The sequence below is a fragment of the Sarcophilus harrisii genome, chromosome 2 (assembly GCF_902635505.1).
Source record: "Sarcophilus harrisii chromosome 2, mSarHar1.11, whole genome shotgun sequence".
Lineage (NCBI taxonomy): Eukaryota > Metazoa > Chordata > Mammalia > Dasyuromorphia > Dasyuridae > Sarcophilus > Sarcophilus harrisii.
The window spans coordinates 203,861,285-203,888,324 of record NC_045427.1 but is presented as its reverse complement, the minus strand read 5'-3'; the positions used below and the strand labels follow the sequence as shown (position 1 = coordinate 203,888,324).

The 27,040-nt window shown below is 37.3% G+C and overlaps 1 protein-coding gene across 1 annotated transcript in view; it reads left to right on the top strand.

Annotated features, from left to right (window-relative positions):
* Positions 1-27,040, top strand: part of PKD1L2 (polycystin 1 like 2) — a 143,639-nt gene that overhangs the window by 66,015 nt on the left and 50,584 nt on the right. Inside the window, exons 29-36 of the mRNA XM_031949261.1 lie at positions 9,513-9,741; positions 10,579-10,783; positions 12,005-12,101; positions 15,757-15,894; positions 16,710-16,895; positions 17,626-17,953; positions 19,786-19,919; positions 20,703-20,830. Of these exons, the coding sequence (XP_031805121.1) occupies positions 9,513-9,741; positions 10,579-10,783; positions 12,005-12,101; positions 15,757-15,894; positions 16,710-16,895; positions 17,626-17,953; positions 19,786-19,919; positions 20,703-20,830 (1,445 nt within the window). The remainder of the gene's footprint in view (positions 1-9,512; positions 9,742-10,578; positions 10,784-12,004; positions 12,102-15,756; positions 15,895-16,709; positions 16,896-17,625; positions 17,954-19,785; positions 19,920-20,702; positions 20,831-27,040) is intronic.

Below are 27,040 nucleotides of genomic sequence, written 5' to 3'. Positions count from 1 at the left end.
GGCCCACCTACACTTAGGCTTTCCTTGTCCATTTTATCTTGCAAAAGGCTGTTGAGCCTTAAATATCCCTTATAGCATCATCACTTGTGTTGTGCTATTAAGAACCAAGCAGAAAGCCTGTAAAAGGTTAAAGGGGACTGTACCATTTAAGGGGTGGGTCAATTATCTGAAAGCTCCCACAGTTATGAATCATAACAACCCTGAAGGAATTGCAAATCAGCCATTATTGACACAGATGTTGCTGAAATAAATTGGAGGCAGAGGGAAGAGGAAAGAGGTCAGAGAATGTGACTGCCTCTCAGTCTCTTTGTATCGTTATCATCTTCTCACATGAAGGGATCTATTCTACTGGTCAGAATTAGATTGCCAGTAGTCACTGGCAGGAGGCTCCCATAACATTGTGCCACTCTCTTGCTCAAAAGCTCTCAAAAACTCCATATTTCCCGTCACATTGAGGCTAGAATCTTTAGTATAGGAAGTTTATCTTTTTACTCAAAGAGTGGTTGTTAATGATTCAATATCAATCTAGTAGGAGGCCTCCATCAGAGTATAATAGGGATTTTATTGGCTCTGTGCTAAATAACAATTTTCATCAATAACTTAAAAATGAAGTTCACATGTTTATCAAATTTTCGCATGACACAAACTTGGGGAAAAAAGCTAACACAGTGGAGGATACAATTTGGATCCAAAAGAAATCTTAACAATTTGTAAGACTTAGCTGAATCTATTAAGAGAAATTTAAATAGGGGTAAATATAACTTTTAAGATTGAATTGAAAGAAAACTAACTTTTTAAGTAAAAAATTGGGGAGGCATGGTTAGACAACAACTCTGAAAAAGATCTGAAGGGTTTAGTGAACTTTAAGTTCACCATGAATCTCATCTATAGCATGGCTGGCCAAAAATCCCAAAACAATTTTAATCTATAATAAGAAAGGCATAACTTCTGGGAATAGGAATAGGTTAGTAATAGCCCTTTTGAATTCTTGTCAGAACACATATGGAGTATTTTTTTTTTATTCTGGAAACCAGAGTTTATGAAAGAATTGATAAACTGGAATGTCCTAAGGAAGGTAACTGGGATGGTTCTTAAGTCCATGTCTTAAGAGTTTGAAAAACATATATGTTTAGTCAGGGAGAACATGAGAGCTATGTGCAAGTATCTGAAAAGCAAACATGAGGAGAAGGGAGTACTTATTCTGCTTGATCCCAATGGGCAAAACTAGGAACAGAATAGCTAGAAATTGCATAGAGGCCATCTTGGGCTTGATGTCTTCACAGTCAGAGCCCAAAGTCACGTGGCACTTTCTCTCTCCTGAAAGGTCTTCAGGCAGAGGCTGAATGACTACTTGCCAGACAAAGTGAAAAGTATGTCTTGTTTGAGTTGAACAAAATGGCTTCTGAGGTCCCTTCACTCTCTGAAATTCTGTAATTTTTGACTAGAATGTACCCTGAATCATGGTTTAAAAGAAGACCAAAGTTCAGATGTCTTTAGAAAGAGTTGTTATTCTACACATGAAAAAAGAGTCAATACTCGATATTGACCCAACATTTTTATACAATATTTTTTACTACTTACAAGATACACGATCAACAAGGAGTCTATATTTTCTTCAACACAATTAAGTTCTTGCATTTTTTATCATTAATTCTGAGATGTAGGTTGAATAGACTTTTAAGTTTTTGTTTTAACAAATTCCACGTATATAATGATCACATCTTTTTATAAGATTTCCTAGATATCCAGTTTTTTAAGAATAAAAGCTGAATCAGTTCTGTCTTTATATCCCCACCATCCACTACACAACACTGCACTTATTAGATACTTAATAAATGATGATTCAATTGATAAGTCTTTATTAATAATTCTTAATGAAGGTAATGTTCCCTTTCTTTCACATTGTACTTGCCAATTTCCACAAAATTTTCCTATTCATTACGTCATTTGATCTTCATACTATCCTTGAAAAAGTCACAGGGCAAGGACCCATTCTATAAATGAGGAGACTGAGGCCCAAGAATAGAAGTAACTTGCTTGAGGGCAAGTGTGAATAAGTGGGAATAGAACCTAGATTTTTTTTTTAAGAAATCAGGTTGTCTCTGTGTGCATGCATACTTCTCTATTCTCTGTGCTATACATATTGTTTCCATTGTCCATAGATAACATTCAGATTCAACAAATATTTATTAAATAGCTATCATTTGCAAGGTATTATGCTGGGCACTGAACTACAAAGATAAGTAGGACCCAGACTCTGCTCTTGAGATTACCATATAATAGAGAATGAATGAGTACATAAATTACTAGGATATAAAAGCTAGACACAGCCCATATGCTTTGAGATGTCAAGGAGGGAGGGATCACTTTCAGCTGAGGAAGTAGGAAAAGAAAGCTTCATGGAGGATAAATGCCATTTGAGTGACATTTCTATATACCTCAGTATACTCAGCTATAAAATGAGAAGGTTGTACAATTTGATTTCTTAGGACCTTTTCAACTCTAAATCCTATGATCTGATGGTAATGTGAACAAAGACAAGAAGGAAGAAGAAGGCAGAATGAACTCAGAGAACAAATTGGCCAGAATGTAGAATACAAATATATACAGCTTCTGGGAGAACATTACAACTTAAAAGTTATGTCCCCTGTAAGGAAATATCTCATGCTCAGGGTACTCAATGGGTCCACATCCCCTAAAATTATAGCTCACAAGACCTCACTAATTTATTTGCCTTTAATAGCCAGAGCATACAATTAGTCCAAAGTGAAATCACATAATGAAATTGTATAACAAGAAAAATAGCAACAAAACACTTCCATGCTACCCCTAGGATGTATTCTCCAACAAATAGAGAAATAAAAGGAAAAATGAGTAGAATATGCATGGAAGGACCCATATGTAGAGAACATGTATAGAAGGCCATAAATATAGAAAAGCATTCATATAGGGTATATATACAGCCACTCACACCCCCAGTGCTGTTGGACCATTGATATCTTATAGTGATGTCATCACACTAATCTTTCTAAACTTAGAGTCTTTGATAGATACTGCTCAGACAGATATGTAGTCACAGACATCGCTCTTCTGGATCCATAATCTCTGTTGCACACTACTCAACTATAGCATAGGCTCTGTAGGATACCCTATAGTCTCTGAAGCCTTTAGTTTCTGGTTCAATTGACATCTTAGCTATATCAATTTTACCCTGGGAAAAAATTAATTACTAAGATTTCTTAGTTTAAAGTCCATATTTTTTTTTTCCTGGATCATTTGAAAAAAGAAAAAATTCTTGCTTGCAATTAGCAAAAAACCTTGGGTTCTTCTGTTTCATTGATTGATTGCTTCTCAAGCATTTTGAAATAAGACTTCTCATTTTCTCAGCAGCATATGCTCAGCCTTATATACCTCATATACCTCATACCTCATATACCAACTTTTTAAAAACAAATTACTGGATCTTCCCAGCTGCCCTGAAACTTAGTGTTTTCTTTGGATTTCTGTTACTAGTCTAGGGGCTTGATCTTTCTCCCTTCAGTTCATGTTAAATGTTCCATATTGCTCCCAATGTTGATCTCTAAAGACTAGGTGATGCTAATTTACCTAATTACCACTAAATTGTTTTGCAGTCCATGGTTTCCTATTTTTAATTCAAGTATTTTTTGCTCTTCCAAGTAGATGAGTAGGTAGGAAAAAGGCCAAGGGACAAGCCAAGCCCAGGGGGCAAGGCCAAAGTAGTTGCTACTTGCTTATCCATATCCTTGACCTTTTGTAATATCGTAACAGCCAATAAAGGCCTAAGGGGGCTTTGCCCTATATCATTAGACATAAAGGGAGTAGAGCGAAATTATGAAGAAAAGATAGGTTAGAGCCAAAATGTAGTAGCTTTGAATGCTGAGATTAGAACTTCTGTAAATGGTTTCATTTCATTCAGTAAATGGTTGGTGTTTATGGAATGTATTTGAGGCTTCAACAGAACTTATTTCTTTCCTTGGGATTTGGGGTATGCTAACCTGTCCTACATAGTGATAGGTTTGAACTCCCTTTACCTCTTCTGCATTTGCTTCTCTTCCAACAAAGGTCAATCTTCTGGACAGAGGACACAGCACAAGGCTGTCCAAGGCACCACTTGTCACCCAGATCTGATAGCCTGGTGCAAATAACAAATGTCCACAGAGCAAATTTGAAAATGTAATCAGTGATTCACTGGGGATAAGTCCAAAGGAACTATTTGGAATGATTCTAATTCTGGTCATGAAGATGGGAAACTATGGTCACCTTTTAGGCCAGAAAGAGTTATCTAAGCTTATTAGCAAATTCCAGAAAGAAATGAAAGGATATTGTATAGGTCATAGGACTAGTACTAGAAAGAGATCTTAGATGTCATCTAATTCATTTTCTAGATTGCTTGCCCAAAGTCACATAAATAGTAACAGAGGTGGGATTTGCTTAGGATTTCTAAGTCCAAATTCAGTCCTCTTAAAACTGTCATATAAACACACCAGTTTTTATATTCTACCTTTTTCATATAACTCAGTATATTAGCAGTCCTCCAGATATAAACACTCTACATGATATGACCCATAAAAACAAATGGTCTCCTCTTTTGCCTTGGTTGGTGCTCCATCTCCTTAGCAGTATAGCAAGAGCTCTTCTTCCTACCTGTTGTGAAAAGTTTGAACTCCAAATTATGGTTTTGGTCATGTGACTACCAAGAAGGAAGACATTTTCTCTGACCTCTCAAACCTCTGCAAAATAGGAATCACGGCTTTTACTGAACCAGTGACAATAACTTTATGTTACCCATTCATAATCCTATCACTTTGAGGCATAATCATAACAAGCTCTATTTGCCTATGACAAACAGACCTTAAATCACTCATCGCTTATTCCTCTGTCAGTCACATAGGCTTAGTAATTATCACTGCCCTCATACAGTCCCCTCTTGGCTTTATGTAGAAGTGATAAACTACTTTCAGCTTTCTCTAAGATATAAAGTACCAAGAATCCAAATGAGATAAAAAAACCATAACGAACCAATAGCAAAGAAGACAAATCCCTAACTTAATCACTCAGGACTCCCCCTATCTCTTAAGCAAACTCACTTTCAACAAAAATCAACTCTACATTTCCTAGTGCCTTGGAAAACCAAGGATCAGAAGCTTGCTATGACTAGGACAGCAGTGTGATAGTAATCTTACTTCAAAAGAGCTCAGAGAACTGAACAATAAAAGAAACAAGGCCGGCAATATCTGTATGGCTGTGTAGCATTCTATTAAACCTGAGGCAAAGAACCCAGCATCCAACTGATAATTCTGATCCTTCTTTCCCTACCCCAAGTCATTTTTTTTTTTTTGCAAAAAATATGAGTCTTCTAAAATAATGAATTGCCCAGGATAGGAGAAAGTTGAGCCAGTTTTGAGGTTCAGCCCTGAGGAGGAGTCAGAAAGTGAGCATTAGGGAGAAATAAGGAAAAAAGACTGAAATTGTCAAAGATAACAGAAGGAAGAAAATCAAAGCTCTTGAACATAAGCAGATAAATTAACAGGAAGATATCCATTACAGAAGGGAATATGGCCTCCAAATCAGCTAAAAGAGCTCAAACATATATGGATAAATATTTCAAGACAAAAGAAAATGAATCAATGCTTGATGAGATAGAGGAACCTATGAATTTCCAAGAGACTATATATACCTCCAGAGACTAAATCCCACTTATTGCTTACAGAGAAAAAAATCAAGTTTTTTACTGCCAAAATCTCACTTTATGCAGTCTCTGTCCCTTTCCTTCTTAAAAAAGAAATGAGAATTCTGAATACAATTGCACAACCAAAATAACTGATAGAATTGAAAATTTGAATTCATGGTGGTAAGTTTCACCAAAGAAACAAAAGAAAAGAAAGAATAACTGATTGGAAATGCAATCACAGAGAAGCAAAGGACAATCTAGAAGAAAAGAAACTATTGTTTCTAAAAGGAAGCTTGAGAAAAACAGTTTACTCAAGGACCTGCCAAGTAATGACTTAAGGGCCGAGTCCATTATAACTGCTAAAGGACTTCAAGGGAGTTCTGCAGAAGAATGAGACTGGCTGACAGTGCAAAGTTGGCCTTGTATTTGGTGCATTTTTAATTTATATAAGGGGGCAGCATGGGCAGAACATAAGGATATCACTTTTCTCCCTTGCCTCAATTAAAGCAGCAGATGGTATCTCCAAAATAGAAGAGGGACAAAATTATAAGACTTTAAATGTTTCCAGAACCTCACCAATGATCTTTGAGACCATGGCAAAGGGAGAGCCCTTATCTGTAATGATCCTATGAGAAGCCACACCTTCAACAAGTACTTCATTATGCCAAGTTTTTGCCACTTGCTTCTAATATTGAAGTTCTGTATGGCTATATCTATGTATGTGATAATATGAACCACAAAGATTTGGGGGGCTAGCCTGAAAATTTTTTTGCCACTCCTGAAAATCTTTTCCCATGCAATAATATTCCATGAGAAAATATATACATTCCAAACAATAGACTTAGAGGATCAACTTTTTTTCCCCTTTCTTTTCTTTTTCTTTTTTTTACAAGGTAATTGGAGTTAAGGACTTGTCCAGGGTCACACTGCTAATAAGTGTCAAGTGCCTGAGGTCAAATTTGAACTCAGGTCCTCCTGACACAAAGACTAGTGCTCTATCTACTGCATTATAGGACTGCCCCAAGATCCAACTTTAAAGGGCTTTGTATTTTCTAGGTTCCCAGAAGAGCCTATGTGTTCCTGAGATAAATTTTAAACAATGATGTCTTCATCTTCATTGCATTTGTGGGACTCCTTTTGAAGGGTACCATTTACTCACCATGTAATATTGAATAAGACTATTTTTTCTGTTGTAAAATGGAGGTTATCCCTATTCATCTCACAGGGGTAGAGTGAAGAAATACCAGAATTTCAAAAAAGAAAAAACATTTAACATGACCTGTACCTTAAAAAACAATCCTACTACAAAATATCTTAAATGTGATCCTCCAGCTCTGGCCTAAAGACCTGCATGAAGGGAAATTCACTACTTCCAAAAACTGATCTTTCTGCTTCTCCATCATTGTAATGGCTAGAAAGTTTTTCCTTAAGGCAACCACAAATTTTCCTCTTTGTGTCATCCAATCATTGGTCCTTATTCTGTTCTTTCAAGCCAAAGAGAAATCTATTCCCTCTTCCATATAACTGTTCTTCAAATATCTGAAGACAGTTATCACATCATTAATGTCTCCTCCATGCTTAGTTCTAGCCTATCCCCATAGAACTTAAACTTGAACTTTAATACCACCCTGGTTGCCCTCTTCTGTACCCTCCAATTTATCAACATCCTTCCTAAAATGCAGGGCTTAGGAATGAATATGGTATTTCAGGCATGGTTTGAACAAGGAAGATTTGTTTCTCTGAATGTAGCCCATAGTCGTTAATTTTATACATTGCTATTTCATATTGTTGACATATTGAGCTTATAGTTCACTAAGACCCCCAGATCTTCCTTATATGAACTATTTTCTTCCCCTTCTTATATTTATGAAGTTAACTTTTTAAAAATCCAAGTATAAAACTTTACATTTATCCCTACTAAATCTATCTTAACAAATTTGGTTCTTTATCCTACTCTGTCAAGATTTTATTTTGAATGCTGATTCTTACATTTAATGTGACATATAAATATAAAAAGACTTTGAAAATTATGAAATTGGTACACATGAATTTTTTCCAAGGTCTTTCATACATATATGTGTATCATATAGATATAATTATAGATTTAGACATATTACAGATGTATGAAAAACAATGTGATATAGTGGATGATTTTGGAACCAAGAAGATCTGGGTTCAAGTCCTTCCTCTGACACATAATGACCTTTTTCAGTAAGTCACTTAATTTCTTATTTACTCTAGGTAATTCTTTAAGACTGTAAACTACAGAAAAGATGCCAACCTGAATTGGTAAAGAGAATATCCTCATCTAGAATATCAACTAAATCAGAGGTCTATTCCTTATCATAATATATGAAAATGATATATTACTACCCTTTTAGGTTTTAGGTTGTTTTTTGGTTTTTTTTGGTTTTTTGGGGTTTTTTTGAGAAAGGAATCAGCCTTATAAAAGTCATAGGATCATAAATTTAGAAAGAATTATACAGTTTGTTAGGCTAAAGGACTTGCCGAAGGCAGTATGCTGTAGTTGACAGAGTGCTGGCATCTAGAGTCTATAAAAACTCAATAGCTCCAACACACAGGTATGTTCTTAACCTCTTAACTTCTGACTTTAGTTTCTTCATTAGTAAGTTAATTAGACTTGACAAGATGACCTCCAGAGTTCCTTCTGGTGCTGCCTCTGATCCTATGATATAACAGAATTAGAATTCAAACTAGTCTTCTAATTTCAAATTCCAGCTTTAAATCTATGAAAATAAGAGCATCAAGAATGCAGCTTTAGAAAACTTCAAAGAGATGCTTCTGGCCCCTGAACTTTCACATAATGGCAGTCAAGAAGTAAACAAAAAACCCAGCTTCCAGTCTGCTTAATTGTCAAAAAAGGAGCCACTCCTTCCTCACACCTCTCCTGTGTTTCTACACCACAATTGCCCTCAGTCCTCTACCCAGCCCCTCCCAGCTCACCAATATCCATTAAAAAACCAATCTTGTTAGAGAGCTATCCACCACTAAAGCTTCTATATAGAATATCAAGGGGGTAAGTTTAACCCTAATTCTAGACCTCAAAATCAGAGAAACCCAATCCTTATGCCAAAGTAATTAAATTGGGAAATCCATTCTATATTAACTCAAACTTATTTGAATAGATTCTTGCCTGAACTCATTTTATGCTTAACTGTTTCAACCTTTGGATAGTGATGGCTCCTACTTTGCTGACCCATATTTCTGGACTTTGAACATGTAAATTCTGGTTCTGCAATATCTTTTCCCCACCCCCAATCTCTATTATTATCTGGTGATGTTTTACCCTACAGAAAAGATGCCAATCTGAATTGGTAAAGAGAATATCCTCATCTAGAATATCAACTAAATCAGAGGTTTATTCCTTATCATAATATATGAAAATGATGTATTACTACCCTTTCAGGTTTGGGGGTTTGTTTTGTTTTTTTTTGAGAAAGGAATCAGCCTCATAAAAGTCATAAGATCATAAATTTAGAAAGAATTATACAGTTTGTTAGGCTGATCCTTAGATTGTTTCTAGCCCCTCCTCCTTACACTACAAATTGGTCTTACCCATCCAGCCAACCCTGCCAATGTGCCCCAATCATACTATAGAAAGCTCTGATTATTATCATCATTCCAGTCCTGAAGCCAAAGGAGCTGTTGTACCCATGGTTTCCTATATTTAGAATTAATCCTTGATGCAGCAGAAAGTTTGGCAAATTAGGGGACAATAAGAACAGTTTCTTTTTTTATGCCAGTTTTAGCCCAAATTGTCTGTTCACCTACTGGCATGTTATTTCTCTTTGTTACCCAGAGCAAACTAGAATTCCCAGAATCAAGAAGGAGATGAAGAGTTGGCTCCAGAGCAGTGGCTACAGTCATTATCTCTTTATGCATCTTCAACATGTAGAGAAAGAACTCGAATTTCTGGAGCCTCATGATTTCCAGGATCCTAAGAGTCATGCACAGGCAATGGTGCAGGTCCAAACCCTGAAAAGCCTTCTAGGAAACCAGGATAGTTCCCAAGAACCAGCCAGCACAAGGTAACCCTGTGTCAAGGTGATTCTGCCCTAGGAGACAGCATGAAATCTATCTCTTATCTGACCTAGCCTGGGGCAGCTGTTACCTACTACACACAGGGAGGACTTTTCAGAAGTATTCCTGGTCACATTTCCTCATATTCACCCCTTACATCTTTGCCAGTGCTACCCTCTTAGTCCTCCTGAGAAGAAGGTTTCTTAAATTCTATATCTCTCAAGTCAAAAATCTCACATTGAATCTACTAGACAAAGTTCATTACATTTACCCAGATTCACTCCTACTTTTTTCCCATCCTCCCCTTTTAACCCTCCTGAAAGGTAGATTCCAGAAAAAAAGTGTGACTTCTTTGTCTCTCAGTAAGACTTCTACATCTCACTGACAACAACATCCAGAGAGGCAGCCTGAGAAAAGAACCAGTAAACCAATTCCTTTAGTCTCTTTTCCAGGAAAGAAGGCCATCCTTAATTTCCCAGATTATCTAAGCCTTCTTTTAGATATTTCAAATCTAAAGGTTTGGTCTGGATATTATAGGGCTTTTTGGAAGAGTGGTGATAGAATGGAAAATGTTCACCTCAACTCTACAGGGAGAGAGAACCTGGAAACAGATTAAAAAGAATTCTCATTCATTATGGAAACCAAATTCACTTTTAGGCCAAGGGTCTTTTAAGATGAAGATATTACCCTGAGTTTAAAAATTCCCAGAAATTGTCTTATCCAACTAATAGAGGGCTTATTACTATCTCTAAGAACAAAATAGTTTCCCCCAGAGAGTTAAATTATGTTGTTCCCTCCTTCATCGGTGTACTTTCACTTTTCCTCTCCTTCTTTCTCCTTCTTAGAATCCAGTCCACAGTCTCTGCTAGCCCAAGATTACCCTGGTGGTTTGTCCTTATTGGCTGGCTGCTTGTTGTGAGTACTAGTAGTGTTGCAGCCTTCTTCACCATGCTGTATGGGCTGCACTATGGGAAAGACAACTCCATCAAATGGCTTCTTTCCATGGCAGTCTCATTTGTGGAAAGCGTTTTTATAACCCAGCCCCTGAAGGTAATGTTCTCTATAGTCATTTAGCTTGCTTCTTGTCACTTACTTGAATGGGTTTGAGTTAAGTCAGTTGCCATATGGGGTCAACACATTTCCTAAGAAGACAGACACCATATATGCAGCATCACTGAAATGTTTCAAAGCCACCTTTTTTGAGCACTCTCTCATGATCATTTCTCCCTGAGTCAATGAATGAATGAAAATTCAATTTTAAAAAACATTGAACACCTACTAATAAACTCTTGGATTACAAAGAGATAAGTAGGAGAGTCCTTGCTTTCAAGGAGCTCACATTCTAATTAGAGAGACAAAACATATAGGAGGGTTCAGATGTAGGAAGGGAGAGCAAGATCCAAGAGTCCTTAGAGTACCCCAACAGATCAGATGGCAATAGGGCTTAGTGGATCTTAGGACTCAGTGGTAAAACAGATACTAAGACCTGGTGGTACTCCAGGTTACCAAAAAGATTGTAGCTGGTGATTCTTTATGCATCTAAGCAATCTTAAGGGGCCAAGTTTAACACATCATTGCCTCTTATCTGCAAGTGGAGTATTTTCTACTTTGTTCGCTTTAGTGTATTTCAACCAATTTAATAAACATCAATCAATTAGTAGGTATTTTTAAGCTCTACTTTGTCCAAGATCCTAAAGATAAAATAATGAAAAAAGCCCCATACAGCTTCTCCCCTCAAATTACATACATTCTACTGTGGGAAAATAATACATACACAAAAATGTTTACTGCAAGGTAAGGAGTGAGAGAATCAAAGGATAAATCCAGACAGAATCATCTAGGAAAATTTGAGGAAAGAGAGGTCATTTTCATCTGTGAGCATTAGTACTCTCCTTCATGGAGAAGGTAGCTTCTGATCTGGGCCTTGAAGGAACAAAAGAAGTCATTTTAAGAAATGCAGGATAAAATAGTTAAGTTATTATACTCCAGTTCACATGAAGAGAATATAAAGATTGCCCACGGTGGTGCCCAGTAGTTACCTCCTTCATATCAGGGACACTGGACAGGAGAAGATGAGATCTAAAGTCAGTGACTGGGCCAAAGTAGGCAAAATCGCCCTGTGAGTCTTAGTGTTCATAGGCGATGGTCCTAAGTTGAGTATCCTCAAGGGCAGATAGTTTTGTTTTTGCCTTTTTATCCCTAGCACCTAGCAGTTAGTACATGATATACAGATTTTTAAATTAATTCTTACTGAATCAAATTGAATTTCAGGTACTGGGATTTGCTGCCTTTTTTGCCCTAGTCTTGAAAAAAGTCGATCAAGAGGAAGACTATACAGCACCTATAGCTGAACATCTATGTGGCCCAGGTATTTAATGGGAGGAGAGTTAAAATTCTCCTGGCTATAGCCCTTATTCTGTAGTTTTCAGGGATTTTGCCTCCTCACTTCTGGAGCTAAAGTCATCTTCTGGCCAACCTGAGCTTCAGTTAACTTGGCTATTATATGGTTAGACCCAGATTACATACGTAAAACCTCAGAGGTCACCCAGTCTAACCCATTTTACAGATGAGGGAACTGAGGCACAGTTATTAATGTGTGCAAGATCATAACAGTAATTAGTTCCTCTTGACTTCAAACCCAGTTCTTTTCTCACTTATTCTATTTGGTTCCAGAGAAGAGAATTAGAAGCAGCAAGTGTGAGTTGTAGAGAGGTAGATTTAAGCTCTATGTTGTTGGTAAGTTCTTTTTCCAGTCAGGTCTGACTCTCTTTGGTTTTTCTTAGCAAAAATACTGGAGTGGTTTGTCCTTTCCTTCTTCAGCTCATTTTACAGATGAGGAAACTGAGGCAAACAGGGTTAAGTGACTTGCCCAGGGTCACACAGCTGTGAGGCTTTGATTTGAACCCATGAAAATGAGTCTTTTTTTTAATGCTAAATCCAATATAAGTACACATATTTATACAGTTATCTTGCTGCACAAGAAAAATCGTATCAAGAAGGAAGAAAAAAAACTGCAAAAGAAAACAAAATTCAAGCAAACAACAGAGAGAGTGAGAATGCTATGTTGTGGTCCATGCTCAGTTCCCACAGGCCTCTCTCTGGGTGTAGATGGCTCTCTTCATCACTGAACAAGTGGAACTGATTTGAATCATTGTTGAAGAGAGCCCTGTCCTTCAGAATTGATCATCGTATAATCTTATTGTTGCCATGTATAATTCTCCTGGTTCAACTCATTTCACTTAGCATAAGTTTATGTAAGTCTCTCAAGGCTTCTCTCAAATTATCCTTCTGGTCGTTCATGAAAATGGATATTTCTAATTCTAAGCCCACTGCTTTATCCATTATTTCACCTAGCTCCCCTCTTTTGTAACATTTATTTATTTATGAATATTTTCCCCCAGTTACAGTCAAAACAAAATTTTCTTTTTATATTTGTTTTTAAAATTTTTGAGTTCTAGGTATTCTCTCTTATTCCCACTCACAATTAAGAAACCATGAGAAGTAATGCAAAACATTTCCGTTAAAGTCAAGTTCTAGTTCCTTTCTTAACTATTAAAGCTGTTCAAAAATTTTTTCAGAAAGTAGTGGGTTTGTCAATAAAGTCTTTAAGTGAAAGACTTGCATTTAAATAAAGGATATGTTACTAGCTAGATAACTTTGGGAAAGTTACATTCTCCTCCTTAGGCCTCAGTTTCCTTTTCTGTAAAATGAGGGAGTTGGATTTAATTAAGTTAAGCAATAACATATATAGTTTAGCTATTCAGTTAGTCAACAGTTTTTAATCACATTTTTCAGGTTTCAGATATAAAGAAAATCCTTAAATATACTAGGGAAGGTGGCCCACCTTCAGTGGTTCTCAAACTATTTTTGGTCTCTTTACATTCTTTTTTTCTTCCCCTTTTTCTGCAAGGTAATTGGGATTAAGTGACTTGCCTCAAGTGTCTGAGGTCTGATTTGAACTGAGGTCCTCCTGACTTCAGGGCCAGTGCTCTATCCACTGTACCATCTAGCTGCCCTTGTGTTCTTAAGAATTTTTGAAGACCAAAAAGCTTTTGTTTATGATTCTCATATCTATTGATATTCACATTAAAAATAAAAAGTAATAAATCTCAAAATATGTATTCAATTCATTTAAAAATAACAGCAAATTCATTGCATTTTAACATAAAATATTATTGAAATATATTAGTGAGAAGAGTAGCATTGTTATAATTTCATAAATCTCTTTAAGGTCTGGCTTATTAGAAAATAGTTGGATTCTCATTTCTGCTTTTGCAGGGAATTGAGAACAGTGCTTCTGTATTCAATCTCTTGAGATAAATTGTTTTAGTTGTGTATAAAGGAAATCTAGTCTCACACAAATATGTAGCTGAACAAAGGAGACATGTTTTAAGAGGCCAATAATGTCTCAGTATTATTATAAAAGTAATTTTGTCTTCAAAGGCCTGCTGAAAGGATTTCAGGACAAATACAAGTCTTCAGACAACACTTTGAAAACTGTTGGATTAAATGTTTACCAAAGATCCTTCCTACTTTAAAGATGTAAAGATCACTAAACTCCTGTGGAATTGTTTTAGCAAAGGAGAAGGAAGAATTGTTTAGCTTCACTGTCCTGACAGTTTCCTGAAACTTCCCTGTTATTCCTGGATGGAATTCTCCTACTCCCTGAGCTAACAAATCCTTCTTTGGAATTTATAAGCCTCTCCCCCTCAAGAAGGTGTGAGGAGGAAGGATCAGGCAGAATTATCTAGAAACCCAGTAGTTACCAAGCACTTACTGTTTCCTAGTAAAGTTTGTCAGCAAATATTTATTAGGCATTTAACTACATTCTACACATTCTAGGTTCCTGTCTCAGTGATACAGAGAAAGTTAAAAACAGTCTAGCCAGAGATACCCGAAAAGAAAGGGCATTATTTCTACTCTTGGATGATTATAGGACTACATCCCAGAGAATAGGGAAAAGAGAAATTAATTTGCAATAAAAGGATGCTAGTTCAAGTTGTGAGGCTGCCACTGACTAGTTAATTAATTAACAACAAATAATAATAAATGTCTTTTGACTCATTGCCTGAGTAAATAGCTGTATGGTCTTGGGCAACTCAGAGACCTTCAGCTCCTCATCAATAAAGTAAAAAATTCTGTCCTGTCTCCCTCATAGGATCAAAGGAAAAGATAAGAAATGGCTTGGCCAGAATAGAATTATAGATACAGATATAGAAGGGGCCATGAAGATTTAGTCCAACACTTTCATTTTATAGATGTGGAAACTAAGGCCCAGAGGGATTATGTCTTGAGTAGTGACAGAGTTGAGAGTCACTCTCAGCTATTAATTCTCAATTATTATGAGAAAATAACAATCAACCACCTAGCATTTATTAAGCATCTACTATGTAACAGGCAGACCATGTACTAAGCACCAGGAATAAAATGAAAGGCAAAAAACAAAAACAAATAAAAACCTCCTCTTAAGGAAGTTTCTAATGGGGAATCTAATCTAAAGGGGAAACAGAATACAAATAAAAATGTATAAATAAGATATATATAGGATAAATAGGGGTTAATGTCAAAAGGAAGGCACAAAAGGAAGACTAAGGAGGACTGGGAAAGACTCTTTGTGGAAGGCTAGAATAGTTGAATATTGAAGGAAGTCAGGGAAGCCAAGATAAAGGGATAAAGGATAACTAAGGGAAATGCCTAGGAGTAAAGAGATAGGATGATGGTCCTAAAGAACAGTAAGGAAATCACGATCACAGAGTACATCAAGGGTCATAAGATTGCTATAACAATCTTACTGACTCTTATATTCACAGAGACAGATATAAAAAAAAAATACCTGGTCATTTTGCACTCCTTTTCTTCTAGACCCCAATCTCAATACCCCAACTTCCTGCTACCTGCAGATGTGAGTTTGGGAGCCCACCAACATTTCTCTTTTCTTATAGATGTAAGAAATTCTTGTGGGTCATATATGTCTGATCCCAGGAGAAAAGTTCTCAGGGTGCCATTGTCTTTTGCATTGACAGATTCAGATGTTTTCTTCCGAGCCCGTAGGGACAGTCAAAGAGGCATCTACCAACCACCTCTTGATGCTGATGTCAAAAAGATGAAGAAGAATCGCCTCAAAGAGCAGAAAGCTTTTGCCTTAATTCGAGAAATATTAGGTAAGGTCTCTACTTAGCTCATTTCCTGTTTCATTTGTTCCCCAATCAGGGTCAACTCTTCCCTCCAACCTTAAAGCCCATCCAGGAGAAGAATTCCAGGAGTGGGGATGGAAAAGAGGGGAAGGATAGTAGAGACATTATGAAGGAAAAATCAATAAGATTTGGTCACTGTTGGGAGGATTAGGAAGGGATGAATCACAGATTCAATTAAATTGAACCAATATTTATTAATTATTTTCTATTCATGTAGGTTCCTGTGTTCAGTGGATTTAGCTAGATATAACACCAGCTCTGTTCTCAAGGAACTTGTAATCTAATAGAGGAAAAGGCATGTGCACAAATAAATGTAATACAGAAAAGTAAATGAGTACTTGATTACTTTCATTTGTCACAAGAATCTTGTTTTTCTTTAAAGGGAGAAGGGAGAGGAAAATTAATTTTTGTTAGTTTTTGAAATGGTTTAATTTAAAAGAAAAGAAAAGAAACAGATATTGAGAATGAAATGAGCACAAAGGAAAGGAGCAAGCCAAGTGCTATGCAAAATGTAAAAGAGGAAGAGGTAAGTTTCAGTTTCAGGGTAGAGTTGGAGGGATATGAGGAAAAGCTTCATGGAGGAGATGGCAGCTGAGCTTGACCTTAATGGCTAAAATTTTACAGTCTAGAGAATGGTGGTATCTTTGACAGGTATAATAGTCTGGAGGGAAATATTTTGAGAGGAAAATATTCATATGAGGTCAGGCATCTCTTGGGCCATGAGAGAAGTTCATCTAGAGGGCTCACAAAGCCTTCCAACAGACCCATTTCTTCTTTTCTAGCTTACATAGGGTTCCTATGGATGCTTTTGCTGATTGCTTATGGACAAAGGGATCCCAATGCCTACTACCTCAACAGGCACCTAGAGAACAGTTTCTCTACAGGGCTACAGGGAGTGCTCAGTTTCCAAGAATTTTTTGTATGGGCCAAAACCACATTATTACATAACTTGTACAGTTCATATTCAGGTAAAGAGAACCTTCTTCCTTCTTTGTTTTTATCTGTCCTTTTCTCCCTTCTTCACTGAAGTCCCTCTAGTCCAACATTTTCACTTTACAGATGAAGAGATTATGGTTCAGAGAGTTTGAAGGACTTGCATAAGGTGAGGTTTTAAAAATTCTGTCTAATCAAATGGTTAATCTGTGATATTGAAGAAGTGCTCTAATTAAAATATCATTTGTAAAGTTCTGCCCATTTCTACCTAGATAAATACTTTCATCAAGGATAACCTCAGTACTGATATTAGTCTCACAATTTTTTTAATAGATGGCAAAATAGATATACTGTCAGTAATTATGGGTTTTTCTTTTGGTCTCCTTTTGAGGGCAAGCACGAAGTCTTTTTTCTACAGCTTTGGTATTTTCCTTTGATTCTGAAACCTTGAGAATAATCAGTCCCTTACTACCCTCAGATTTATGACACTTCCAACACAGACTCTTCTGAGCATACTTGGTTTAATATTTTTTTTTCCATGTCATTTCCATTCCTTTTATAAGCATATCTAGGACTCTGAAATGGAGTCTAAATGTGGTGGTTCCATTAAGATTTGACATTAGTCCCAATAATAAGGCAGAAAAATGAGTTACTGTCACAAATTGGGCTCTGACAATCCAGTCTGTGGAGTGATGGGACAATACAGTCATGGACCCGCTACCTCTCTGTGAAAGTTACTCACATCCAGTGCACTTTTCTGTTCAGGCTTTATTACCGATGGAAACTCAAAACTGGTTGGCAGTGCCCAGATCCGCCAAGTCAGAGTCCGCAATGACTCTTGTCCTGTCACTCAGGAGCTACGGGCTTTTCTTCAGGAGTGTCATGCACCATATTCCCTGGAGGCTGAAGATATGTCTGACTACGGTGAAGGTTGGAATAGCTCTACTTGCAACGAAAGCTCCTCCCTGTCCCAGGCTTGGCAGTACCAAAGTCAGACACAGCTACGAGGCCATCCCATCTGGGGCAAATTGACAATCTATCGGGGAGGAGGCTACGTAGTACATTTGGGAACAGATCCAAAGAACGCATCAAGGTAAATTTACAACGTTTTTACAGCTAAAAGAACTCCCAAAGACATTCTCATCCAATACCTTTATTTTCCAAAGGGGGAAACTGAAATCCAGAGAGAGCCACGGACTTACTTATAGTCATATAGCTGGTTAGTGGCAAAACTGAGCCTAGAACTCAGGTCTTCTGAGTCATGCTCTTTTCTCCATTGCATTCCACTGTCATGCTCAAGCACAGTCTTGTATCCCTTTGGCATAATATTGGCACTTTGATGCCTTTTAGATTAGTTTAATGGCAAAACTCAATCCAAGTATGCAGAAAAGAAAAAGGACCCATGTCAAGACTTCTATTGTCTCTGCCCAATCTGTTGCTTTCTATTAAAACAGAAGATGCAAGACATAAAATCTGACGTCTAATACACAACTAGCTTAAGGCCTCTTGGTAAATGTCCAGGCTGTATTGAGGAGACTATTGGTATTGGACATACACTTGGCATTGTGGTCTCCCAGGAAAAGAATTTGATTTGGACTCAAAAGATTAAGTTCACTTTCTGGTACTCCTTCTTACCACTTGTTTGATCATAGGGAAATCCCAGGCCCATTTTAACATTTATAAATTGATATGTTCTATAAAATGTTCATCATATTGTGATCTCCTCAGGGCAGGGAGCTTTTCTTTGTATCCCTAACCCTAAGTATAGTGTCTAACACATAATAGGTTTCAATAAAGGACAGACAGACTCTAAGATCCTTTCTAGCTCTACGTCTTATAATCTTTTGATTCTGGGAGGCCCCTTCCAACTCTGGCCTGGGATGAAGACTTGAAAAAGAAAGCAGGTTGGTTCAGACTCTTTCTGGAATTTGATCCTGGAGCCTAATATAATTTATCTATACTCCAGCTTTCCTACATCCAGAACCTGACTCCCTAGGAATAGGACCCATCTGACTCTTAAGAGTGGAAAGGTGAACATGTAAAGATTGGAGCAGTTTATGGCACCTCTTGGCAGTCACCCTGGTGGTTTTCATTACCAAATATACTGTAACACAAATTGTAGAAATCATCTGTACAGTTCAAAGACCCACACAATCAGTGCCACCATCTAGGACAATATCCTTAGAAGTCAAAGGGCAACCACTAATAGAATCTACTAAACTGGATGCTTACATAGGCTATATATGATGTTTTTTTAAACTTTTAATCAATATTTTTTTTATATTACACCTTTGTTTCTAAATCTGTTCCTCTCCCTTTCCCTGCTTATTCCTTATAACAAAGATTTAAACATAAAGTTAGAAAAACAGTTTAGCAAAACTAACACCTAGCACTTTGCTGATAGAGATGTTTAACATAGGCCTAGAACTCTTTGATGGGACTAGCTAAGAAAAGAAACTATGGCAGCAAGATGAACCTGGACTCTTTAGATGGGACCACATGGCTGAGGTAAAGGGTGGACTGGGCTGGAGCACTTCTAAAAAGCTTCTAGAAAGGAGCTCCTAATACTTACCTAGTCTGGAAAATGGACTTGTAAGTGGGAGACAAGGGACCAACTACTAGGACTTGGAATCCCCTCCATGAGCTAACTTTGGAAGTTACACCCTTAGTGGCCAACAACTGAGCTGACTAACCCACACATGAGTATCAGTGTGGAATGGTGGAAAGAATATTGGGCTTAGCATCCAAGAATCTGGGACTTCCTCTTGAATTTTCTACATGATATCCGTCGGTCTCTGGGAAAGTCATTTACCCTCTCTGGGCTTCAGTTCCCTCTTTTGTAGAATGAGAGGTCTGCACTAGATAGCCTTAAGCATTCATCCCAGTTCTAAATTCAGTGATTTTTATGTTCTTGTCTCTTGGCAGCATTTTGGAGTATCTCTTCAACAACACCTGGCTGGACACCTTCACTAGAGCAGTATTTGTGGAGTTTACTGTCTATAATGCTAATGTGAATCTTTTCTGTATCATGACTCTGACTTTTGAAACAAACTCTATAGGTGAGAAATGCCTGCTAATTTTCCTGTTGTACATGAGGCATTGTACAGACTGAGTATGCCAGGCTTCCCTAAATCCTGGATGTCCTAGTCCCTGGATTAAAGTCTCTGAGAGTATGTGGCAGAAATATGGGTCCTTGCTATGGCAGTCTGAAGAGCAGGCCTCTGGGAGATGAGAGTGAATTAAGAAGCTGAGAATAGGGCAGTCTCACAACAACCTTCAGATATATCAGGAATGGCTGGAGGGGACCTTACAAACTATTTAAATCAAACCCTTTATTTTTCAGAGATAGAAACTGAGAATCAAAGCAGAGAAGCAACTGGGTCAAGGCCATGCACCAAGTTAGCCACAAAGATAGAACTAGAACCAAGGTCTCCTAATGTGCAGTTCAGAGCCCTTTACATCATGTTCCAAGGACTCTATCCCAGTAAGTAAGCAGGGTCAGAGAGAGAGAGAGAGAAAGAGAAAAAAAAATGAGAAAGAGACAGAGAGACAGACCAAGAGAAGAAGAAAGAGAGAAGAGAGAGTAACCCAGAACCTTATCAAGAGGAGCTTCTGTCCAAAAGGAAAGAAAAAAGAAAGTTAAAAAAAAAAAAAAAAAAAACAAGCAAGGAAGAAAAGAATGAAGCAAAAAAAAAAAAAAGAAAGAAAAATGGGGAAGGGGAGAAGAGAAGGCTGGTTGAATGAATACATACTAGAGAAATGGGGCTTTTTAGTCAAAGGGAGAAGTAAAATGGGGTTGCTGAGTGTTAATAGGATGTCCCTCCCCATCTAATTTTTTTCAGGGGCCTTCATTTCACAAGCAGAATTGCAAAGTATCCGACTTTATCCTCTCACCAATGGTCTACATGTCTTTGTTGTAGCAGCTGAAGCTATCTACTTCCTCTTTCTAGCCTACTATATGGGCATTCAGGTAAGACTGGGCATATTCTGAGCAGAGAGACCTGAAGCTAAAAAAGCCCTGAGTGAAGGGCTGAGTTTCCAGTTTCCTGGCAAGAAAGGCTAGGATGTGCAAGCAAGTCTTACATCTCACTGTGAGTTTTTAGAAACACTATGCTGTACTGGGGAAAGGAAGAAAATGATCTCATGGTAAAAGGTAATCCATCACTTTCCTCTAGAGTTGAGCATGTTGACGGAGTCAGCAAGGTTGACTCAACATAGATTTGGTGTCAGTTTCTGTCCAAATCCCATCATCACCCGTCCCATTCTTTTTTGATACCTCCACACTCTGTTTACAGTCCAGTGTTTTCACTCATCTTCAGAGATTTTTAGAGCCTCCTGTTACTAGCACCTTTCCAAGTTTAGTTTCCCGAGATACTCCTTGAACTCTTAAACTATTCTGGGATTCCTCTTACCCATCCTAGGACTTCTTCATTCATGACCTCTACTCTCTACCAATCATACAAACTGGTCCAGATAATATTTAAAGAGTATCATGGAAAGAACTCAGGACTTCAAGTGAGAAAATCTGAGTTTAAGGCCTGGTTCTAAAACCACATAGCTGTATGAACTTAGCCAAGTCACACCCTCTCTGAGCCTCAGTTTCCACATAATAAATAATAATAAAATGGTTAGGGGGATAGAGACTGAATTATAATTTCATTGGAACTTCCAGATGAGAAAATACCTTCTATCAATTCTTTCTCTGGTACTTAAGTTGTCTTGGAGAGTTACTCAGAACACTGAAAGTACAGATGACTTGGCCAAGATCACACATAGCACATGTCAGAGATGAGACTATATATTAGGTCTTCCTGAAAGTATTCCATCCACGCTGCTTCTTATGTAAAATAGAAATAGCAAGACTAAAAGCTACCTCACAGAATTCTTTACCTTTGTAAGCCTTAAGGAACTATGGAATTGGAGCTTATGCAGAATCACAGAAGTGTAGTTATAAAGGACCTCAGAGATCATCATCTCAAACCTATTGTTATTGTTGTTAAGGTTGTTTTTTTCTTTCCTTGTTGAAGAGGACCATATTATCAGGGAGGTGATGCCATGGCATGCAAGTGAATTGTATTTAAGTGAGAGAGGGGGCTGTACAAGGTCACTTGTCTCACTTTTTCCTCCAGAGCTGAGTCCAGTGGCAAGATATAGATTAGGACAACTGAGACAGCCCTGGATGAAATGGGAGACCTTGGCTTTTTTAAGCAAAGGTCTTCAACAGGCTGTAACAGTGATTAAGGCTAGTTAACAATTCAGTCAAAGAATCTCCTCTTTCACCTAGTCCAAAAGAGAAAAAAAATTAATAAACATATAAAAAAATCTGGGAGGGAAAGACCCTCACAATGACTGCTATTTACATTTAATTGGAATCAATCAAGATCCAAACAATGACCAAATAGGACTTAGTCTAGAACTTATTGGTGGCCAGTGAGATTCAGAGTGGTTTTGGTTTAAGGCATGAACTGAAGCAGGAGTACCATCCAAAAAATGTTCAAATCTTATAAGGGCAAATTCAATGACTATGGATAGATAGGTAGATAGATAAAAATAGATAGAATAAACACTTATTAAGTATTTACCATGCATCAGAACTTGTGCTAAGCAAAGGGGATATAAATAGAAACAAATTAGATAGTTCCTGCTCTCAAAAATCTTATCATCTATTAGAGGACAACACATAAAGATGAACTAGAAAATAGGGAAGAGTAGGCAGTATAGGTTATGGTAGCATGTCCTAGAGTATAATGCTGGAGAAACTGAGGCAGGAGAGAGATTAGAGAGCTTTTTAATATTTTATTAATTGGAGAGTATAATTGACTGGACAGGACTCTCATCTCAAATTATCCAGTCAGACAGAGATAAAGATGTACTGGGACCAAGGAAACCATGTTGGTCCCAGGGCTGGAGGAGACTATCATAGCCAGTAGCCAGCCTCCAGCCCTGAATAGGAGAAACCTAATTTCTTAAATACCTTTTAGAAACAAAGAAGGGGTAAGAAGCGCGGGAAAACATATACAGCTCTATATGTGAATATCCCAATCATTGCAGGGAAGGAATTGAATATCAGACTAGAAACAAAAATTCAAAATGCAGTAAATAGTAAGGCTGAGTAAAGAAATGGCCATTCTATGTCATCATTATTAGAACTGTAGGTACAGGAAAAGCAGAGGAACAAAAATTCCTAAGTAGAGCACATTTGAGGAACTTCATTTGTCTCAATTCTTTGTTATAATTTCTTTCCTTTATTCTGTATATATAGCTGGCAACACAGCAGTACCTGGCTTTAAGCTACACCCTTACAAAGGACTCTTGGGTGTTAAGCTTAGGAGAACCTTAGAGGATGGAGAGGAGCCTGACAGCTAGAGTCAAGCATTTAAAGACCTAGCATATGGTAGAAAAATTTCACATGTTCCCCTTAGAGGGCAGAGCTTAGAACAATATTTGGAAAAAGTATAGAGGTAAATCTGGGCTTGATGTAAGAAAAGTGTCTAACAAGTAGAACTGTCCACATATAAAATGGGCTCTTAGAAGGTAGTGGGCTCCACTTCCTTAGAGATTCTTAAGCAAAGGCTAGTGACCTGCTTGTCTTTTTTTGGCATTTATTTATATATATTTTTGAACTAGGTGAAAGAGGAGAATCTTTGCCTCAATTGTTACCCAGCCTTAATCACTGGAGGGGTGCGGTCTCACTCAACTGAAACCTGGTGAACATCTCAGCTTTAAAAGGCCAAAGTTTCCTAGTTCCTCCAGGGCCATCTCCAGTGTCCTGATCTATATCTGGCCACTGGATCCAAATGGCTCTGGAGAGGAAGGTGAGGCAGGTGACCTTGCACAGTTCTCCCTCACACAAATCCAATTCACTTGCATGTCATGGCATCATTTCCATGATGTCATGGTCCTCTTTGAGACAGGATATAGAACAACATTTTCACAATCATATTCCTCTAACAAACTCCTCTTTTATGTGTTGTTGTAATGCCGAAGAAACTGAGCAAGACAAGAGATTAGAGACCAATTCAATAGTTTATTAAATGGAGAGAAATACTGGGACCAATGGATCCATGATTGATCCCAGGGCTAAACAAGATTATCATCTCAAAGAGTCTAACCCCATCAGGACAGCAAGCTTTTTATAGAATAACAAGAACAATGACATAATGGAGGTACCTAGATGGGGATAACCTAATGGAGGGAGGTTACTGATATTCTAATGACATCTAAAATGGATAAACCTTTATCTTGTCAAACATTAAGAAGGAATGTCTATAAAACCTGTAGCTCAAACATTAAGAGGGAAAGGTTATAACCTGAGGCAGAATAACAAAATAAATAGGACAATTGGAGAAACTGGGTCACGACATTAAAAAGGGAACTTTGGCACAACATTAGCCCTATTAGATTAGGCAGCTAGATGACTCAATGGCTTGGAGTCAGGAAGACCTGGTTCAAATCCCCCTTCAGGCATTTACTAGCTATATAATCTTGGGCAAATCCTTTAACCTTGGTTTGCTCTAATTCACTGAAGAAAGAAATGGCAAACCACTCTAATACCTTTGCCAAGAAAACCCCAGGAATATTACTGGTGTGCTATTGTAGAGGAGAAAGACATCCCAGCAAGATTAGGGTTCCCCTGATCGGTGTCATAGGCTTGGTGAAATAAAAACTCAGGCTCCAAGTTAAGGGACAAGGGTTTATTATGCTGTTTAACAGGGAGCTAATTTCCAAGGGAATTTTAGCAAAGGGAGTTTAGCAGAGGCGAAAGCAAGAAGTTATGCTAGTCTACAATAGGCTAAAGTAGGCCAAAGTAGGAAAGAGGCAGAATCAGGGAGATAATTATGATATCAATGGAAGTAGGCTAAAATTCCAAAGAAAATTTTAGCAAAGAATCAGAATCAAGAAGAAGATAACAAGAAGAGAAACAAAGATTAGATTGATGTTAATGATGTAGTTTAGAGGTACAAGTGAGGAACAGTAGAAGTGGGGTAGTTCACATCATTGAGTTCTACAGCTTACTGACCATCAGCTTGGCCAGTGTTATTTGTGATACTCCCAAGGCCCCAGTAGTTTTAGGGTTTCTTAGGCCTTGCCTTTTCTCACTAAGAGAAAGAGAGTTACACGGGATTGATTGATTGAACAACAGAATGTAAACAGGACTGTCTCACTTGATTACAAAATCAAGAAACAAAATATTTTAACTGTGTGAATGCAGGAAAGATTTATTTTACATTCTTGCAAAAATGGGTGCCTAGGTTGAATAGACACATCTTTGGGTCTCCAAAGACTTTCATTTCCCGTCCTGAAGCACAAATCCCCCTCTTGATTCTCCATTAATTAGATGTTACAGAAGTTACACAAAGTGAATCTCCACCCCTCATAACATAGCCAGTCCCTGCTTCTAAGGAGCATTCTAGAAGGGAGAAGTTAACAAAGGAAGTCTGAGAGCAAAGAACAAAACATTTTTTTTTCAAATCTCAGACCACCACCCTTCATTACAAGTCAGTCCCCGCCCCCAAGAAGCTTACATTCTTTTCCTTGATGTCCTTATGGATTTCAGTTTTCTAATTTGTTTCGTTTCCCAATATAATCTTCACAACTGTGAAAAACAAATGCCCAATCAATTCTCACATTTATATTTGAATCCCCAGTGCTTAGCACAGTGCTTGGCACAAAGTAAGCATTTAATAAGTGTTCATTCTATCTGTATCTCTCTGTCTGTCTGTTCATCTCTCTTCCCATCCATCCATCCATCCAGTTAGCATAATTTGCATTCCTACAAAAATACACTGTGATCTTTATTGATATTTTTTGGAATGTTATTTCTGCCTTTCTCTTTGAAGCATGTTATATATATATTTTTTTATTGTTGTCATGCTCAAATTTAACTGTGTCCAAGAGAGTTGAATCTTCTGGGTTTTATATAGTATTTGTTACTTTTTTTTTTAATCTTGGAAATTTTCTTGAATAATTACTTGGAATATAATGTTTGTATACTTTATTATTATTTTTTAATCAACAGATTCCACTATTCAAAGCAGAATAAAAAAAGGTTTGCATAAACAACCACAAGCTTTTATGATGTGCCATTTTTAAAAGTGCATATCAAATTTTCTGGAGTGTCAATAATGCTGAAATTGTTGTGCCTCAATTTATTCTCCAGGTCTGCCACTTCAATCTGAAGATTTTCCAGTTCCTTCAATAATGCAGCCATTTTTATGCAAAGCTAGTTTTTAACATTCACCCTTGCAAAATCTTGTGTTCCAAATATTTTCTCTCTTTCCCCCATCTCTTCCCTAGACGGCAGGTAATTCAATAAATGTTAAACATTTCTTCTATACATATTTCCAAAATTATGCTGCACAAGAAAAATCAGATCAAAATGGGGGGAACATGAGAAAGAAAACAAAAAACAAACAAGCAACAACAAAAAAAGGTGAAAATGCTATGTTGTGATTCATATTCAATCCCCATGGTCCTCTTTCTGGATGTAGATTCCATCATAAGTTTATTGGAATTGGCCTGAATCACCTCATTGTTGAAAAGAGCCACAGTCCATCAATTTGATTACCACATAATCTTATTGTTGCTGTATACAATGCTCTCTTGGTTCTACTCACTTAGGGTCAATTCATACAAGTTTTTCCAGGCCTTTCTGAAATCATCTAATGCAGTCATTTTCAGAGGATGCTTTTCTAGTTGGTCTATACCATCTGCCTTTTTGTTTTCTTCTATAATAAATGTGTTGGTTGTTTCTATTGGTTTTACAGAATTCTTATTACAAGCTCTATACTTCCCTTTTTTCTTCATTAGTTCTTTCCATTCTTCCTATTTTCCCCTGTATTTATTTATTTTTGTATCACTTCATTCTAGCTACATGCTGAAAAGACTTCAGACTCCTCTCCTATCTTGGTATTTATCTGCTCTGTTTACTTAATCTCTCTGAACTTCTTTTTCTATCCTCTGTAAAATAAGAGAACTGTCTCTAAGGTCCTTTCTAGCTCCATTCTAAGTTCCCTTCAGGGTCTAAAGTTCTGTGATTCTGTAAAATCCTCTTAGATTTAATAATTCTCAAGATTTTTAGCTTGGTTGGAAATCAATTTCTTAGTTAGGAGAGTTGGAAATTGGTTTCCCTTCTGCTTAATATACTTCATTCCTCATGCCAAATCACATTTTACTTTTT